The 14,430-nt window shown below is 35.7% G+C and overlaps 1 protein-coding gene across 3 annotated transcripts; it reads right to left on the minus strand.

Annotated features, from left to right (window-relative positions):
* Positions 1-306: 306 nt before the first annotated feature.
* Positions 307-9,447, minus strand: LOC117321240 (L-proline trans-4-hydroxylase-like). 3 transcript variants are annotated; one of them, XM_033875724.1, is made up of 10 exons: positions 9,384-9,447; positions 9,165-9,227; positions 8,153-8,231; positions 7,514-7,592; positions 3,509-3,616; positions 3,216-3,307; positions 2,751-2,841; positions 2,431-2,560; positions 1,977-2,128; positions 307-830 (listed from the first exon to the last, which is right to left on the minus strand). In XM_033875724.1, exons 2-10 carry the CDS (start codon positions 9,178-9,180, stop codon positions 711-713), a joined length of 867 nt encoding a protein of 288 aa, XP_033731615.1. In that variant the 5' UTR covers positions 9,181-9,227; positions 9,384-9,447; the 3' UTR covers positions 307-710. The 3 variants fall into 3 exon arrangements, with proteins under 3 accessions (XP_033731615.1, XP_033731609.1, XP_033731601.1); XM_033875718.1 differs by having other exon boundaries at positions 9,388-9,441; XM_033875710.1 differs by lacking the exon at positions 9,384-9,447 and having other exon boundaries at positions 9,165-9,278.
* Between the last annotated feature and the right edge of the window lie 4,983 nt (positions 9,448-14,430).

Consider the following 14,430-nt stretch of genomic DNA (forward strand, 5'->3'; position numbering starts at 1 on the left):
TATATTAAGACCATTTTATAAGTTGCAATACATACAATAAGTAAATATTCGTTCATATATCTTAAAACATGCAGTCAAAGAGCGATCGTTTTGATATCATAGATCTTACCACGAAGTCAAGGAACGATCGTTTTGATATCATAGATCTTACCACGAAGTCAAGGAACGATCGGTTTGATATCATAGATCTTAAACACGCAGGCAATAAACGATCGAGTGTATATCATAGATCTTACGACACAGCCAAGGAACGATCAGTTCATGTCGCTCTTATCCATTCACGGATATATTACACAAATGCCTTCGGAGATCAACTTGTTTTATTGAAGAAACACCCGGCGGAAGAAAAACAACAACGGGATGCCTCACTATACTCGATATCGGTAAAAAAATAGGACAACATACAAAAAAAAAAAATTCATTTGTGTTTTTTTTGTTTTGTTTTGTTTTTATCAAAAACATGTACAACGATCACGTAGATACAATTTATTTGATAAAAGCAATTATATAAGTCACTAGACACACAAACGACAAATATTGCGAGTTATTCTAGTTATCTAGCGTCTGTATCAATGTACAGTTAACCGTATTGTTTTCTTTCTCTAAGACCTAACATGTTGAATGCTTTGACAATTCCAAAACGGCAGATACACTTGTACTGTAGTGTTCCTTTTGTCCATATACAGCTTGTCCATATTGCTACCAACAACCTATGATTTGTTCACATTAATATAATTTCCTTTGTACGTCGTGTCCCTGGCTGGATCTACAAAGATCTTCCCCGACATGTCCGTGAAATTCTTACACGATTTGATGGCAGAATTAGGGACCTAACAAATAAAAACAATAAAATGTATTTCCAGTATGAGGAAATGAAAAACCTTAATCTTTCTTTAACAGTCCCAGTTTTCTGTTCTGTACACACTTATAATTATAAATATAAGCATATGGTTGGTCAATACAATTCTAAACTGTGGTTTGCTATCCGAGATTTGCTGTGTGTGAGGAGGGGGGGGGGGGGGGGGGGGGGGGGGGGGGGGGGGTTCCTCCTTACCTAATTGACAAGCGGTGTGGTAGTGTAATTCATTCAGATTGGTCTACTATTTTCGGAAGGAGTGTATTTGACCTGTCGGTACCTGTCGGGGTTGGTTTGACCTATCAGTACCTGTCAGGCTTAGTTTGACCTATCGGTACCTGTCAGGATTAGTTTGGCCTATCGGTACCAGTCAGGCTTAGTTTGACCTATCGGTACCTGTCAGGATTAGTTTGACCTATCGGTACCAGTCAGGATTAGTTTGACCTGTCGGTACCTGTCAGGGTTAGTTTGGTCTATCGGTACCATTCAGGGTTAGTTTGACCTATCGGTACCAGTCAGGGTTAGTTTGACCTATCGGTACCAGTCAGGGTTAGTTTGACCTATCGGTACCAGTCGGGGTTAGTTTGACCTATCGGTACCTATCAGAGTTTTTTTTTTACCTATCGGTTCCTGTCGGGGTTGGTTTGACCTATCGGTACCTGTCAGGGTTGTTTTGACCTATCGAATCCTGTTTGGGGTTGGTTTTGACCTATCGGTGCCTCTCGGGGTTGTTTTGACCTATCTGAACCTGTTAGGGTTGATTTTGACCTATCTGTACCTGTCAGGGTTGATTTTGATCTATCTGTACCTGTCGGGGTTGATTTTGACCTACCTGTACCTGCCAGGGTTGATTTTGACCTATCTGAACCTATTAGGGTTGATTTTGATCTATCTGTACCTGTCAGGGTTGATTTTGACATATCTGAACCTGTCAGGGTTGATTTTGACCTATCTGTACCTGTCAGTGTTGATTTTGACCTATCATCTAAACATGGATTAACTGTTTTTATGGTTTATTTACGGGACGTTGTGCTGAAATTTTCGAACGCACTATATATTACGGTATCTTGGCTAAGCTACTTTTGCCCAAAGTTCCATATATAAGTATACCTGTACCTACCTTTTCAAGTGGGGTGTACTGCGGATGGTGGTGTTCCTTAGTGGGATTGTTGGTGGCTTTGTTGAATGCCGTTAAAAACGCCCATCTTCTCTTGTCACTATCATTATCACTACTGGAGTGTATGACGTTACAGTGGAAGAATATGGCATCGCCTAGATGGGAGGGAAAAGGGAGCATCATTCGGACTGTTTGTGCATTGTAATTCAACCACCTTAGGCAACAACATAGGCTTTCTGATATAGAGACTGATAAAACAGATGTTATTGATGTTGCTATATTGCGGAACCCGTTTGATTTTTCAACTGTTTAGTTTTTTAGGATGCAAATTGAAATTGTTGTTGACTCGGATGGGATCACGCAGGACATTTAACGAGGAATATATTAAGAAATTTCACGCAGTTATGCAAGTGACGGCTTTATGTTTGATAGTTTAAAAGAGATTAAGTTTGCTTACCAGGGTCCATTTCCATGAACTGATGAGGACACACTGTCATGATCTCATTTACTCTGTCCATATCACATCCATTCTGCTCTCCTATAGCTTTATGTTCGATCCTGCCACATCTGTGAGAACCCCGTAGTAACTATGTTTGAATATAAAATAATATTTGGTTACACACACAAAATATCCCGATAATTTAGAATTATGTTGAACGCAATAGTGACGAGGCTATAGCTTTTCAGAGTCAATGCAGTTATCGTATATGATGTGATATGGAATTGCGTAGATAAAAGAAAAGTTCTTTGGAAAAACAATGCGTGAGGTGTCCTGACCTGGAGACAGCTGTTCTCCTTTCTACAGTAATCCAGTGGAATGAATACGGTGAGCAAGTCGGGGAACAGGCAGCCGTTCCAGTACCAATACCTAATTTGAAATACAACATTATATTCGAGACGTCAATGAAGTTTTCTTAATATCGATATTAATTCAGTCGTCATATTATTTCTAAGGTAAATGATATGGTTAATCAACGCTTCACTACAGGTTTGTTTGGAATGATCAACGATACTAAGATATACATTATAAGACATCCTACCCGTAATCCTAGTGCTACAGTTACTAAGATATACATTTAATTGTCTTACCCGTAGTCCTGGTGCCACCGTTACTAAGATATACATTATACAATATCCTACCCGTAGTCCTGGTACCATAGTTACTAAGATATACATTATAAGACATTCTACCGGTAATCCTGGTACCATAGTTACTAGGATATACATCATAAGAAATCCTACCCGTAGTCCTGGTGCCACACGTGTCTAGCTCCCCGTCCGCCTTCCTTCATCATCAGCTTTGTGTGGTAATGGTAAACTTCTCCACCCAGAAGCTAATAATCAGCAGCAAATTAATACGATTTCATCATAATAGTGGACTATGCGTTATATGTTAGATCACAATTGTTTATGGTGATACGTATATCAACTATACATGTTCTGTCAGAGAACATTTCACATTAGGATATCCGACATTTTCGCGTTATCCTTATTCAGATCACCAGTATTTACTCTTTACCGTTTCGTGTTCCTACCTGTTCCGATATACCGGCAACTTTCTCACTCCGAGCCAACATTCCAGTGATGTCATTTCCGGGGTGTTTCCATAGCACCTTGTCTGTTTTCTTACCATACTCCTTATCCTGAGGATATATAAGGACAATAGTTATGTTATAGAGTAGTATACTGTATATTGTACTGAGAGTAGCTTGTACGGTATTAGTATTTTAATTAATATTAGTATCATTTGTCATTAGGCGAGTAAGCACTGTTGATGTTTTAATATTTTATTGAGGGAAGTTTTGATATGACTTATTATTTTTATCATCTAAATACATGTGTCATTCTTAGATGATAATGATACCCATCAATACGAAGTTAATTAGATAGGATAATCTATATCGAGCTTACTGTAAACGTATTTTTTCGCGGTGTCTTCTTATTTTTGTAGGTCGATGATAGACTGTTTTCGACAGTCACATTATATCATACTGTACCCCTATAACCCATCCCATATGTAACAGAGCGCATGATTATTAAATTTTAAATCACTGCCTCCGCTAGGGATCGAACCCGGGACCTCTGGCCTACTAGTCTTACGCTCAACCGATTGAGCTAAAGAGAAGATCTCTCTATCCGAGACGTATATTGCGGCTAGTATTTACCAGGATTACACATATATCATATATACAAATATACCTCTGTAACTCACCCCGTATATCATATATACAAATGTACCTCTGTACCTCACCCCGTATATCATATATACAAATGTACTTCTGTAACTCACCCCGTATATCATATATATAGAGGTTACACAACGAGTGGTTGTTGGATATGGAATTTATTTCACACGAGTAAGTTATTTTTTAAAAGTTACAAAAGACACGAGCTTTAGCGAGTGTTTTTTGCAACTTTTAAAAAATAACTTACGAGTGTGAAATAAATTCCATATCCAACAATTTCGAGTCGTGTGACCTGTTTCTACCACAATAATATCGGTTTGAATCAAAGGGAAACGTGGCCAAGTATAATTTCGCGTATGCAAATTTAGTGTACCGGTGACGTCCGGGACCCGGTGATGTGACGTCATTAGATTATTATGACGTCAATAACAATTGCAGCTTGGGTCAAAGTTCACCGTGTTAGCCAATCGAAATGCGTACAGAGTTTATACCACGTGTGGTATAAACAGATTGTTAATCAACAGCTGTAATGATTAACTGATGGTCTGAGAGTTGAATATCACAGGGTATTGTGGTAGAAACAAATATACCTATGTAACTCACCCCGTATATCATATATACAAATGTACCTCTGTAACTCACCCCGTATATCATATATACAAATGTACCTCTGTACCTCAACCCGTATATCATATATACAAATGTAACTCACCCCGTATATCATATATACAAATGTACCTCTGTAACTCACCCCGTATATCATATATACAAATGTACCTCTGTACCTCAACCCGTATATCATATATACAAATGTAACTCACCCCGTATATCATATATACAAATGTACCTCTGTAACTCACCCCGTATATCATATATACAAATGTAACTCACCCCGTATATCATATATACAAATGTAACTCACCCCGTATATCATATATACAAATGTACCTCTGTAACTCACCCCGTATATCATATATACAAATATACCTATGTAACTCACCCCGTATATCATATATACAAATGTACCTCTGTAAATCACCCCGTATATCATATATACAAATGTACCTCACCCCGTATATCATATATACAAATGAAACTCACCCCGTATATCATATATACAAATGTAACTCACCCCGTATATCATATATACAAATATACCTCTGTAAGTCACCCCGTATATCATATATACAAATGTACCTCTGTACCTCACCCCGTATATCATATATACAAATGTAACTCACCCCGTATATCATATATACAAATATACCTCTGTACCTCACCCCGTATATCATATATACAAATATACCTCTGTAACTCACCCCGTATATCATATATACAAATATACCTCTGTACCTCACCCCGTATATCATATATACAAATGTACCTCTGTAACTCACCCCGTATATCATATATACAAATGTACCTCTGTACCTCACCCCGTATATCATATATACAAATGTACCTCTGTAACTCACCCCGTATATCATATATACCTCTGTAACTCACCCCGTATATCATATATACAAATGTACCTCTGTAACTCACCCCGTATATCATATATACAAATGTACCTCTGTAACTCACCCCGTATATCATATATACCTCTGTAACTCACCCCATATATCATATATACAAATGTACCTCTGTAACTCACCCCGTATATCATATATACAAATGTACCTCTGTAACTCACCCCGTGTACCTCTGTAACTCACCCCGTATATCATATATACAAATGTAACTCACCCCGTATATCATATATACAAATGTAACTCACCCCGTATATCATATATACAAATGTAACTCACCCCGTATATCATATATACAAATGTACCTCTGTAACTCACCCCGTATATCATATATACAAATGTAACTCACCCCGTATATCATATATACAAATATACCTCTGTAACTCACCCCGTATATCATATATACAAATGTACCTCACCCTGTATATCATATATACAAATGTACCTCACCCTGTATATCATATATACCTCTGTAACTCACCCCGTATATCATATATACAAATGTACCTCACCCCGTATATCAAATATACCTCTGTACCTCACCCCGTATATCATATATACCTCTGTAACTCACCCCGTATATCATATATACAAATGTACCTCACCCCGTATATCATATATACCTCTGTACCTCACCCCGTATATCATATATACAAATGTACCTCACCCCGTATATCAAATGTACCTCTGTACCTCACCCCGTATATCATATATACCTCTGTAACTCACCCCGTATATCATATATACCTCTGTAACTCACCCCGTATATCATATATACAAATGTAACTCACCCCGTATATCATATATACAAATGTAACTCACCCCGTATATCATATATACAAATGTAACTCACCCCGTATATCATATATACAAATGTACCTCTGTAACTCACCCCGTATATCATATATACCTCTGTAACTCACCCCGTATATCATATATACAAATATACCTGTGTAACTCACCCCGTATATCATATATACAAATGTACCTCACCCTGTATATCATATATACAAATGTACCTCACCCTGTATATCATATATACCTCTGTAACTCACCCCGTATATCATATATACAAATGTACCTCACCCCGTATATCAAATATACCTCTGTACCTCACCCCGTATATCATATATACCTCTGTAACTCACCCCGTATATCATATATACAAATGTACCTCACCCCGTATATCATATATACCTCTGTACCTCACCCCGTATATCATATATACAAATGTACCTCACCCCGTATATCAAATGTACCTCTGTACCTCACCCCGTATATCATATATACCTCTGTAACTCACCCCGTATATCAAATATACCTCTGTACCTCACCCCGTATATCATATATACCTCTGTACCTCACCCCGTATATCATATATACCTCTGTACCTCACCCCGTATATCATATATACAAATGTAACTCACCCCGTATATCATATATACAAATGTACCTCTGTAACTCACCCCGTATATCATATATACAAATGTACTTCTGTAACTCACCCCGTATATCATATATACAAATGTACCTTACCCCGTATATCATATATACAAATGTACCTCTGTAACTCACCCCGTATATCATATACAAATGTAACTCACCCCGTATATCATATACATTTTTTGTATACCTCTGTACCTCACCCCGTATATCATATATACAAATGTACCTCTGTACCTCACCCCGTATATCATATATACAAATGTACCTCTGTACCTCACCCCGTATATCATATATACCTCTGTACCTCACCCCGTATATCATATATACAAATGTACCTCTGTACCTCACCCCGTATATCATATATACAAATGTAACTCACCCCGTAAATATTCTCAGTGAAGCCGGGTCCTTTTATGGCGGTCTCTATCAGAGATACCTCATCTTTGTCAAGTAATCCTCTAAAACCGAAAATTCACATGTTACTATTGTTTTATACATTGTTAGAGTATCATAACTAAAATGGTTCATTATTTTTGAAATACATGAAATGTACGCAAAGCTTGTGCCAAGCAGAGAATCGTGTAATAGTTCCGTTCTCAAGTTCTCACTAAGTAATGTAAAATGATGACTAGTGTTAGTTTCCTGACCTGTAACTTCAAACTATGGCGTTCAAACACCTCCCTGTAACATGTCACTGTTATAATATTACCCCTCAATTTTTGCCAAAACATGGTTATATGGTTTGTGACATTTCAGAAGGTAGCAGTTATTGCTCTCTGCAAGTTACTGTAAATAACATGATCAGTTTAAAAGTCTCTGCTTTATAAACAGGATGTCCGAAGATCGTCCCCGTGAAAATATTCTAACAAATAGAAATTCAAAGCGATCAACTAAAAGTCTGAAAAGGGTCGGAACTACAACATAGAGACATGAAAATGGGACAAAGTTCTTTTTAATTTTAGTGTTAGGATATGCTTTAAGTGGTTAACTTTTAAATATATCAGAACTTAATATATACTTGAGAATAATATAACCATGCTCTTCAAAGTTCCTTTTGACGTCTTCTGTCACTTTGAAATCTTCACTGAAGCTGTATACTGAAACACCAGATATAAATACATACTGTGTCAATTTCATCATATTTACTTCATGTTTGTGTGTATGATATACATATTGGAAAGCTTATATTAATTATACATGCAATGGTGAGACAATGGACCAATGGTTAGAGACGATTACATCACGTAACATTCGCAGGAGATAAACATTTGATATCCGCGAACAAGGTCGACAAGGAAGACCGCGAAATGTCAGCCCCGTAAACATTAACAAAAATATATACTATACAATTATACATATATGTATACGGCGATGGAAGAATCGCACCTTGAAAAAGATGTTAATCTACCTTGAAACAGCGAAAGCCTACCTTGAAACAGTGTAAACCTACCTTGAAACAGTGTAAACCTGCCTTGAAACAGTGTAAACCTGCCTTGAAACAGTGTAAACCTGCCTTGAAACAGTGTAAGCCTACCTTGAAACAGAGTAAACCTACCTTGAAACAGTGTAAGCCTACCTTGAAACAGTGTAAACCTACATTGAAACAGTGTAAGCCTACCTTATAACAGTGTAAACCTACCTTGAAACAGTGCTACGGTGTAAAACTACCTTGGAGCAGAGGTAAGCCTACCGTGGAACAGATGCAAACCTTCTTTGAAACAGATGCAAACATTCTTTGAAACAGATGTAAACCTTCTTTGAAACAGATACAATCTTTCTTTGAAACAGATGCAAACCTTCGTACCTTGGAACAGATACAAACCACTAGAAACAGAGCCAGCTTGGAGTAGGGTACAACTTTTGTTTCTACTGACATGCCATAGATATATCTGTATCAAGGAAAGCGATCATCTCCAAGTTTGATCCCTTCATTCCTTCATTTATTATTCAGTTAGAAGTATCAAAAAATATAAGTACATTCTTATATTTACACATTAACATTTAGAACCAACTACTGTTGAGAAACTTACCAGAAACATCCGCCATTTTTCTCTGGAATGTTTGTTGGGAATTTCTTGCAGACTTGATGTTACCTGAAATCACGCGGTCAGAACTAATCAAACTTATTGTTATCATATGATAGGTCAAAACATTACCTTAACATGTATTTTAAGCTATAACGTTATTACAAAATTTATATAACAAATCGAATTTATTGAATATATCTGTACATCAATACTAATACTCACCTACCTGTATCTTAATCGCCTGTTGATAATAATATACAGATGTGTCAATTAGGTGATAACGTAAGTTTACATAGAGATATCGCCGTAATAGATGGACACACATGTACACAGGTAGTAGGAACTGGAAAAGGACATCATTATAAATACAGTATACATTTCATCTCCGTCAATAACAACAACACAACATTATACATAGGCATTGTCAGCATTGTCAACATGATAATTACAAATGTCTTTATCGCAGCTCATTATGAATACATGCTTAGGGTAATGTCACAGAAACCTACTGTACTTTAATATTAATGTCAATGGACAATGTCATAGATATCATAGATAACACGCTGGGTTTGGGGTGAGGAATTATCACGAGTACGCTGAGAGATGGTGAAGGCACTATCATATATACCTGAAGCAGTATGTCGATGAACAGGGTAGCTTATATTGATTGATGTGTATGTGTGGTTGCATGAATAAGTTACCAAATGTTAACCGCATTATAGTACAGCAAAACAAAACAAAAACAAAAAAGCTCGATATGAAATAAACCTATGAAGAAGGACGATACAGTAGAAGGGTATACATGCATCCATGCATCGGTCAATAGGAGGAAAACGTGTGCACAAGATGTGTCATTATAGTAAATCATTAACGGTAACCATTTCCTCGTCAGATTTTGTTCCCCTGAAGTCTGCAAGATTAAAGCTTTGTTCATATTCAAACCATAATGATATAACATCGAATTGATCTTTTTTCTTATATTTTCTACTAGTGACAAATATCACATTTTCTTATTTTGCTATCGTTTTGACTGCTGCAGTGTGTGATGTTACAGTTGAAAAATATGGCATCTCCTGAAATCACAGAAACTGACTGCATCGTTTAATTTCTGATCGGTTGGACAATGTAGAAACTAAGGTTTTAGTTATCACGGGGAGAAGGATTCTACCTACCAACATCAATTTCCATAAACTCATGAGGACCAACTCTCTTTGTCTCCTCGATCATCTCCGCATTACAGCCATTATGTTCTCCCATAGTTCTATGGTTTACACGGCCACACCTGGGTGAGCCTCTTAGAGTCTAAATTAAACATGTTTATATTGTATTCATGTGAGAATTTTACGTTATTACGTTATATAACGATATCTCTGTGATTTAAAATCTGTATTTAACATGTATTGCTTATCTAGATTTAAATGTCCTGTATTTTGTGTTACTAGTGTACATTTAAATGTGAAATATCATACCTGGAGAAAGCTGTTGTCCCTCCTACAGTCGTCTAACGTGATGAAAACTGTCAATATGTCCGGAAACAGACAGCCATTCCATTACCAATACCTAATGGGAAATACAATTGAGGATGCAATTACGCAAGAAGACTGATGGTTTTACTACAACGACTTTTTATCTTTTAAAGTAGCATTGCATTTGACCTCATGCCATAGTCAATGAGGTTATGTGCATCCCGTAGTCGATAAAACACACCAAGATTGAGCTCCGTGTGACCTAAGTTACTTACTACATATGTAATCATCAAGTTAAAAATCTGTAATAATGCCAAAAATCAATACGCCTACAAACATCCCTAAAGTCGATGCACCAACCATTTACAGATTATTTATTTATCGTTTTCGGAAAGAATTCTTATTTCGCAATAGTTCCTGTCTCTTTCTTTTTCAAGCAAAGAGTATCTGTAGGTGTATAAAATTCAAAGTAATCAAAACATGTATGTAGAAACATCACATAAAATCATATCAGGCAAAAGTAAAAGATGATGATTTTCAGCAAAAAATAAGATTAATTAAGCATTGTTTTTTATAGATAACATATATGACAAAACGATTCGGTATATTACATTATGTACATATGAGTTATACTATATACACGAGATTCCTGTGTGTTCCTATAACTAGTAATTACAAGGTACCCACCTAGAGCCACTTATTACATTAAACTGTCAATAACTCACAATTAATTAAAAGTCCTGATACCACACGAGCTTGGCTCCCCTGCCTCCTTCCTTAAGTATCAACTTGGTGATGTAGTGGTAAACTTATCCTCCAAGCAGCTACACAGTCAACAACGTTTGTCGGAGTTTTTATTTATTTCGTGTAGTCAATTCTTTATTATTCTTGAGAATTACATCTCATCGACATAATACAATTACAAGAATACAAAAATGATACAAGTAAGCTCGGGTAGAGCAATGCACATGTGACATTATAGCATGCACATATTTGTATATATATATATATGTGTGTGTGTGTGTGTGTGTGTGTGTGTGTGTGTGTGACTCAATAAGGAAATGAATAGTATGGATCAAACTGCTAGTTACAAGAAGCCAATAGAGTAGAACGATGATTGGTATAAGAACTTGCCCAGATTACTTAATTCTTTAACATTACCCGTTGATGGTAAATTTATTAACTTATAGACAGAGGGATTAACCCGATAATGAGGCTTTATATATTTTATTCTGAGACCGTTAAAGGAGGGACATTTTAAAATGAAATGGTATTCATCTTCTATGTCATTTCTACAGAAAGGACAAAATCTTAAATTGTGAGGAATATTTCTATGCCGTCCAGTTTCAATTAACAGGTTATGTGAAGACAAACGTATTTTGACAATTGCTTGATATTAACTGCTCATGATTTACACACGATGGATCGGCGTTAAATTTGTCAACGCCTGCATATAACGCCTAAATAAAAACTTACAATTACCGTCAAACCAAGGTTTGTCACTAGACTGTCTCGGTCTTTTACTGTGATCTTGTCTCGCAACCCTAGGTATTTAAAATTACATATAAAGCCCACACAGAGTATCTGTTGTTTTACATGTATAGCGCACACAGAGTATCTGTTGTTTTATATATATAGCGCACACAGAGTATCTGTTGTTTTATATATATAGCGCACACAGAGTATCTGTTGTTTTACATATGTAGCGCACACAAAGTATCTGTTGTTTTATATATATAGCGCGCACAGAGTATCTGTTGTTTTACATATATAGCGCACACAGTGTATCTGTTGTTTTACATATGTAGCGCACACAAAGTATCTGTTGTTTTATATATATAGCGCACACAGAGTATCTGTTGTTTTATATATATAGCGCACACAGAGTATCTGTTGTTTTACATATGTAGCGCACACAAAGTATCTGTTGTTTTATATATATAGCGCACACAAAGTATCTGTTGTTTTATATATATAGCGCACACAGAGTATCTGTTGTTTTATATATATAGCCCATACAAACAATCTATTGTTTTACATATATAACCCATACAAACAATCTATTGTTTTACATATATAACCCATACAAACAATCTATTGTTTTACATATATAACCCATACAAACAATCTATTGTTTTACATATATAGCCCATACAAACAATCTGTTGTTTTACATATATAACCCATACAAACAATCTGTTGTTTTACATATACATATATAGCCCATACAAACAAATTATTGTTTTACATATATAGCCCATACAAACAATATGTTGTTTTACATATATAACCCATACAAACAATCTGTTGTTTTACATATATAACCCATACAAACAATATGTTGTTTTACATTATAACCCATACAAACAATCTGTTGTTTTACATATATAACCCATACAAACAATCTGTTGTTTTACATATACATATATAGCCCATACAAACAATATGTTGTTTTACATATATAACCCATACAAACAATCTGTTGTTTTACATATATAGCCCATACAAAGTATCTATTGTTTTACATATATAACCCATACAAACAATCTGTTGTTTTACATATATAGCCCATACAAAGTATCTATTGTTTTACATATATAGCCGACACAAAGTATATGTTGTTTTGCATACATGTATATAGCTAATACAAACAATCTGTTGTTTTACATATAAAGCACACATAAACAATCTGTTGTTTTACATATATAACCCATACAAACAATCTGTTGTTTTACATATAAAGCACACATAAACAATCTGTTGTTTTACATATATAACCCATACAAACAATCTGTTGTTTTACATATAAAGCACACATAAACAAACTGTTGTTTTACATATATAACCCATACAAACAATCTGTTGTTTTACATATAAAGCACACATAAACAATCTGTTGTTTTACATATAAAGCACACATAAACAATCTGTTGTTTTACATATAAAGCTAATACAAAGTGTCCGGTGTTTTACATATAAAGCCCACACAAAATATCTGTTGTTTTACATCCCTCCCTCCTTCGATAAAGTTTTTGACCCTGAAGGAACACGTGAGACCCCATAACATAACCTATGTAATTAGTTGGGCGCCAAATGTAACAGGAGAGGGGGAAATGCAAAGACCAAACAGGGACTCGAAACTGGGACCTACCTGACCAACGGCGCTCAGCCCAGTCCGGTTCCTCTAGATTTACACAGGAAGCGTCCAGACTGGATATCTGTATGATGAACGCTTGTCAAAAGCCAATCTGAACAATATAGTTTTCCCACAAATTTGACACAAATCAGTTTTGAATCTGTGTTTAAAAAAGAAAATTGTATCACCACTCAGCATATAAAATGGATACATATACATTATTGACTTCAATAAGAAAATGAAAGTCTAAACTGCTGTCTTAATACTATCTTTGTGGTGTTTAAAACACATAATACATGTCGATTTCCTGAACTCTTTTAAACATTGCTTATTAGAGATCATGTGATGTTTTTAAAAGCTGTATCACATCTATGAATGACTTGCAGACAAGAAATGCATGTTTTTGATTGGATTAATTTGCCAAAACTTACTTAATTGTCATTCATTTCAGGCTTATTAAAAAATTAAGGTCACCATGTTTCAATCTAGAGTCGGCATTTATTTTAATAAATTGAAGCTGGTATAGTGATTTAAACATGTCATCCCGTGACTACTGAAAATCTACGAGTTGGAGTTTTATGCCATCACATTATCAATTTTACTTTGATATATACACATGTATATACATGTGAACGAGGGACTTGTTTTTTTTTTTTTTTTTTGTTTT

The sequence above is a fragment of the Pecten maximus genome, chromosome 2 (assembly GCF_902652985.1).
Source record: "Pecten maximus chromosome 2, xPecMax1.1, whole genome shotgun sequence".
Lineage (NCBI taxonomy): Eukaryota > Metazoa > Mollusca > Bivalvia > Pectinida > Pectinidae > Pecten > Pecten maximus.

Coding starts and splice junctions, on each gene's coding strand:
- LOC117321240 (XM_033875710.1), bottom strand. CDS start 9,270: ATGATAACAATAAGTTTGATTAGTTCTGACCGCGTGATTTCAGGTAAC. Junction 8,232..9,164: donor AAAAATGGCGGATGTTTCTG/GTAAGTTTCTCA, acceptor CTGGTGTTTCAG/TATACAGCTTCAGTGAAGAT. Junction 3,308..3,508: donor TTGCCGGTATATCGGAACAG/GTAGGAACACGA, acceptor GCTGATTATTAG/CTTCTGGGTGGAGAAGTTTA.